Source organism: Protobothrops mucrosquamatus, unplaced genomic scaffold (assembly GCF_001527695.2).
Source record: "Protobothrops mucrosquamatus isolate PMUCROS unplaced genomic scaffold, P.Mucros_1.0 scaffold3733, whole genome shotgun sequence".
Classification (NCBI taxonomy): Eukaryota; Metazoa; Chordata; class Lepidosauria; order Squamata; family Viperidae; genus Protobothrops; species Protobothrops mucrosquamatus.
This window is the reverse complement of record NW_015389686.1, coordinates 48,665-54,258: the sequence shown is the minus strand read 5'-3', so window position 1 is coordinate 54,258 and position 5,594 is coordinate 48,665. Positions and strand designations below refer to the sequence as shown.

General features: G+C 32.0%; 1 protein-coding gene across 1 annotated transcript in view; it reads left to right on the top strand.

The window, feature by feature from the left end:
- The first annotated feature begins 16 nt into the window (after nt 1-16).
- LOC107298128 (protein jagged-2) overlaps nt 17-5,594 on the top strand; it is a 25,512-nt gene continuing 19,934 nt past the window's right edge. The window contains exons 1-5 of the mRNA XM_015827490.1: nt 17-217; nt 1,294-1,407; nt 2,225-2,338; nt 2,921-3,034; nt 4,028-4,144. Of these exons, the coding sequence (XP_015682976.1) occupies nt 28-217; nt 1,294-1,407; nt 2,225-2,338; nt 2,921-3,034; nt 4,028-4,144 (649 nt within the window). The 5' untranslated portion in view covers nt 17-27. The remainder of the gene's footprint in view (nt 218-1,293; nt 1,408-2,224; nt 2,339-2,920; nt 3,035-4,027; nt 4,145-5,594) is intronic.

Genomic DNA, 5,594 nt, shown 5'->3' with positions numbered 1-5,594 from the left:
GGCCTTCTATCCTAGAGAGTAGCTTATATGCATAATTTTCTCTTATTCCTAGTAATAGACAGCTGTACAATAGAAGTCTTCACAAATGCCACTCGGAATGGCATTCGTTTAATCTCATCCAGTGTATGTGGACCTCATGGACGCTGCATCAGTCAACCAGGAGGAAATTTTACTTGTGCCTGTGAAAAGGGCTTTACTGGAGCGTACTGTCATGAAAGTATGTAAAAGAAAAAAATATATTATTAAAAAACAAAGTACTTGGCCTTACTTTATAAAACGTTGTTTCTTAACAGTCTAAAGTGATTCCATAAGTACATATAGGATTTAGAGGTCTAAGTTAGTTGAAGACTTAGAGTTTGATCGTGAATGGCTATTTCTATGAATAGTAACCATTTGCTCTCAGTAGGGAGATGGGCAGGTGGTTTTGCACAAACAGCTTTTGTGTTGTACAAATACTAAATGATAGTTTTTCATTGGTGAGCTGTTTAAAGATCCACTGTATAATGATTAGATTGTTGTTGTTTGGCAAATTTACAAGAGCTCACTCTTGCCCTTTCTCAGTCATACCAAGGTTTTGTCCAAAAAAAGCACTTTGTAGTGAAATGTATGTTGAATCTTGGTTGATTTTTGGCAAGAATTTCCAGCTTGTCCTAGCTTTACAACAGTAATGATAACATCACTGTTGAGTGAAGAGAGCTCAGAGAGAAAATAAGAAACAGAGCAGCCTGGTATCTGGTTTCCTGGCCCACAACCTGCCATTAAACACTTGGCCACATTTGATAAAATTTAAGCTTTGTAGTAAAACTTTTAAGTCATAAATAGCATTTATAAATGTGATTCTTGTTCTGCAACAAGCTAACATTTTTCAGATTATGGAAAACCCCACAAAGTAATAAAGACTTCACAAAGCACGAGCCCATTCAGATAACATCTTAAATGTAGCTAGATTTTAGACTGTTTAAATAAACAATTGTTACCAATTGTTACATGGTAGCTTTTTGAACAAAAGAAGAAGTCATCACATCAGACTTATTTTATTGGAGTAGAAAAACAAAACTCACCACATTGGGCTCAGTTAAGCACCAGATTAATTTAGAAAGGATCTTTTGAGGTACAATATTATTTGAAATAAATGGAACATTTTGTTCCTCATATTAATTTCATATTTGTTTTGTATTTACTAATTTTGAATGATTGTTGAAGAATTTTGTTTAAGGTATTTGTGTTTCTTCCAAACAGTCACTATAAAACAAACAGATAGTAATCTAGTAATTTTGTATTATTATATTTTAGATATTGATGACTGTCTTGAAAAACCCTGCAAGAATGGTGGAACTTGCATAGATGAAATCAATGATTTCAGATGCTTCTGTCGGAATGGCTGGGAAGGAAAATTGTGTGACATTAGTGAGTACAGCTAAATATTAATATATTTAAGTTAGACATTGAAATCTTTTTATCACTTGCAGTTCTTAGGGATTTTATTTATGATACTTAAAAAAGAAATTTAGATTTATATTCTTAATTCTCAATCACATGTCAAGATATGTGATAACTAGTTTATTTTATTTTTAAAGAAACAATAGAACTGGGGGAAGAAATACAAAGAAAGATTTAAAGACTATAAAAATTAGATAAGAATGTGCATTTTTAATAAGAAAGATCATTCCTCTATTATACTATTATAATAGATATATGATTATATATCTTAATAATAATCATATCAAACATGCTTTAAAACATTTATTAAAGTTAAAGATCAATAAAAGTCAACCAAAATAAAAAGAAACATAAAGTTGACAAGAATTTCTAGCTAATCTGAGATAGTCAATATTATCTTGAAAACCAATCAGACAGAATTTGATATTTTAAAATCTTATGTTAAGAAATACTTGAATTTTGGATGGTCCTCTTTAGCTCTCGTCTAATATCCTTACACTGATTCTCTACCGAGCTAAGTAATAAAGTATTTCAGTTTGGTTTTAACATACTGTACAAACCCAGCAGTTGTTGTTTGTTCATTGCCATTTAATTAACAGAATTTGGATTTGCATCATACAGATTAAGTTGTGACCCACATTAATTTACTCAAAGGTATCCAAGGATCTGTAGCATTTAAATCCAGATTAATGAGACTAGATTATGTATGGCTTAATGGATTGTTATTTATGAAGATTCTTCTTTTTACAGATATTTTTTGTTCAATTCTTTATGAATTTTACAGATTTTAATGACTGCTCACCAAATCCATGTCACAACGGAGGCCAGTGCATTGATTTAGAGAATGATTTCTATTGTGCATGCAAAAATGGCTGGAAGGGGAAAACATGCCACTCAAGTAAGTGTGTTGTGGTTTACCGCTTAAAATATTCAAAAGTTGAAAAGAAAGCTTTTAAGAATTGTAAAAAAATGTGATGAAAAAAGTAATCTACAATTAAGTCTAACAAATGAAACGATCTGGATATAGGGAAGAGTATAATAAAATATCAAGTTATAAATTATAGCTTCTGTCTAGTCCCCATTTAAAATTAATGTTCATAAAATGCCATTTGAAATTATTTCCACATATAATTTTATTTAGAAAGGGCAATGCAGCAAAATAGCGCTTCGCATCAGATAAAAGCAAAATGATGCTTCATATGAGGTAGTAGCACTTGAATAGCACCTCTCTGCAGCTTCTTAAAACAGCTCCATATTTTCCTGGGATTAGGCCCTACATAGCTTGCAGCATTATCCCAAGAAGAAAGGTGTTCTTGTCTTTGAATGTGAAGCACTGCACACCTGAAATAGAAAGTAAGTTGAATTCAGGGTGTAATAATGTGCATAATCCCATGTAACAAATAATATCCCTACCTTCTATAGCAATGAATTCTATAGTATATTTGATAGGCTGCTTTAATTTGCTTTTATGATATTTTAGGTAAGTACCAGTGTGATGCAAACACTTGTACAAATGGAGGAACGTGTTACGATGATGGTGACACTTTTCGATGCTCTTGTCCTCCAGAATGGAAAGGAAGCACTTGCAATATTGGTAAGTGCTTAATCTACTTATATTGTCTTTAAATCGAGAGAATTACTTGGTTGAGAAGCTAATATAAGTAGTCTGTTTCTTCATTCTGTGGGGGGGGTTTTTCAATTGTGATGTACTTGTGATGTGTTTTTTTTCTATGCTGAAAACAATAAAAAATTCTTTGAAAAAAAAAAAAAAAGATTCAAGGCTGTGATTGCTGAGTGAAGGGTCTGACTACTTATGCCAATGTGATAGTTCAGTCTTTTCTTTTTAATAAATTTACAGACATTTCTAAACTTCTGTTTTCACTGAATATAGATTAATGAAAAATAATGAATTTCAACAAGTGTAGAATCAGGCTGCAGTGTGACAAAAGTGAAAGGGGTCTGAATACTTTCTGAATGCACTGTAGATAGGCAGAAATAATGGTCAGGTTACTACTTGATCAACATGGCAAAATTAAATATTTTGAATAGTTTAGAATACTGGTTCTGAAAAATTTTGGTCTCAGGACCCATCTGTGTTCTTAAAAATGATTGAAGATCCAAAGAGCTTTGGTTTATGTGGGTTATATCCATCAATAGTTATTAGGTTATAAATTAAAACTAAGAAATTTTAGAATATTTATTTGACTTCCCAGAACTCCTGGAAGTCACACTTGGAGGATTGCTAGTTTTGGATAATGTGCTGGGAGTTTGCTTTGTAAGATTGAAAAACTGAAATCTATCAAAAATCCCATCTATGGTGCTAACAAAGACATTGATCAGACTCTGGCTGGCTGGTTTAATGATAGCTGTTAAACAAAATATAAATAATTTTTGATAGAGGCTTGGTTTAGCATCTGATGTAGAACTTGGGTTATTTGCTAATTATTTTAAGTACTGTGCTAATCTACTTCATGGTCTAGATTAAAATGATTGTAACAATGTAGATTTTTATTTGGCATGTCGGTTAATATTATCAATGAAAGTCCCCATGGTTAGAAAAAAACCTTTTTTTAAAATTCAATTATAGCAAAGAACAGCAGCTGTATTCCTAATCCTTGTTTGAATGGTGGAACTTGTGTTGGCAGTGGAGATTCTTTTTCTTGCATTTGTAAAGAAGGTTGGGAAGGACGCACATGTACCCAGAGTAAGTATAATTATTGTTTGTTTTAATATAATGTTCTTAGTCCTCTAGCATACCCAGATAATTTATTATGATGGATACTTAAGAGTGGACTTTTGTACTAAAAGTTTTTTACATATTGCATTAAACATTTTATCAAAACAGCTTAGTTGAATATTATATTTGAATATTTTATTAGCATTCTGTTACAAAGTACTTTGTATATGCACAAAAATTAGATGGAATTGCTCAGATATGGTGAACATTTAATACTGTTTATATACTTCAGTTGAGTAATTATTTTACATTTTATCAAAATAGCTTAATTGAATATTGTATTTGAGTATTTTATTAGCATTCTGATACACAATACTGAGTTTCTTAGGTGTGGTTGAGCTTCAGATTTTGACTCAAGACAAAACTTGCTTAAAATTTTATATCTGGTCTAAATCTTCTAATTTTGCATTGAAATTATTTTAATAATCTCTATTTTTATTATGTTTTTGTGCCATAAAGCATGAACAGTGATGATTGTTAGCATTATTCAATTTTAAATGGTAGATAAGAGTTGGCTTCTTTATGAATTGCATAATACTGTGGTTCTTCATTGTGGCACAGCATTTTGTTATGCTAATTGGTGCAAAGGTAAAGGTTTAAAAGTACCATCATCTCTACTGGTTATTTATTGGAAAGCAACACAAAGAATATCCCTACATTAATGCTGCGAATGGTCTGGTGTACACGTAGATCTGCTCCCCCAAAATGCTTCTCATTTTGTTTATACCTCATCTTTTCTACCTACTATCTTAATTAGACATACTGGGAAGGGGCTCATAAGCAAAGGGAGCATTTGGAGAACCCCAGTTGTGGAAGAACCTGCTTTAAAACCTCTAGAGGTCATCTCAATATCTTTGTGGCCAGTGTTCTAAGATCAAAAACAAAGCTGGATTTCTTGTAAAACTTTTGCGTGTACTGTATCTATAAAGTAGGGCTGGAAAATCTACTTTTAAGGTTAAAATCATTATTTATTAATAAGATTAAAATATTTATGACCTCACTGTATTTAACTTCTAAAACTATTTTTTCCTAAATTCTGATACTGAAAACAAGTCCAACTAGAGGCAAAGAACGAGGCTTGGGAAGAAATGTGTTTTACATGAGCTCATATAATTGGACTGAGACAGAGCAGACCCAGGCTCAAGCCCCTCTTTAACTATGAAACTATCTTTGGATCAGTAACAAATTCTCAAGCCAACAAACTTCACCTCTTGTGATGAATGAACTGCCCCCAGAGATCAGGGTTATCCCTGATCTCCCTTCCTTTCGCCGTGCCCTCAAGACTTGGTTATTCCAGCTTGCAGGACTGGCCTAGGGTAATTTTTAGGGGGGTTTTAATTATATTTTAAATTCGACAAATATTTAATATTCTTTTTAATTAATTTTAAATTTGTATTGTTTTGTATGTATTTTAAAT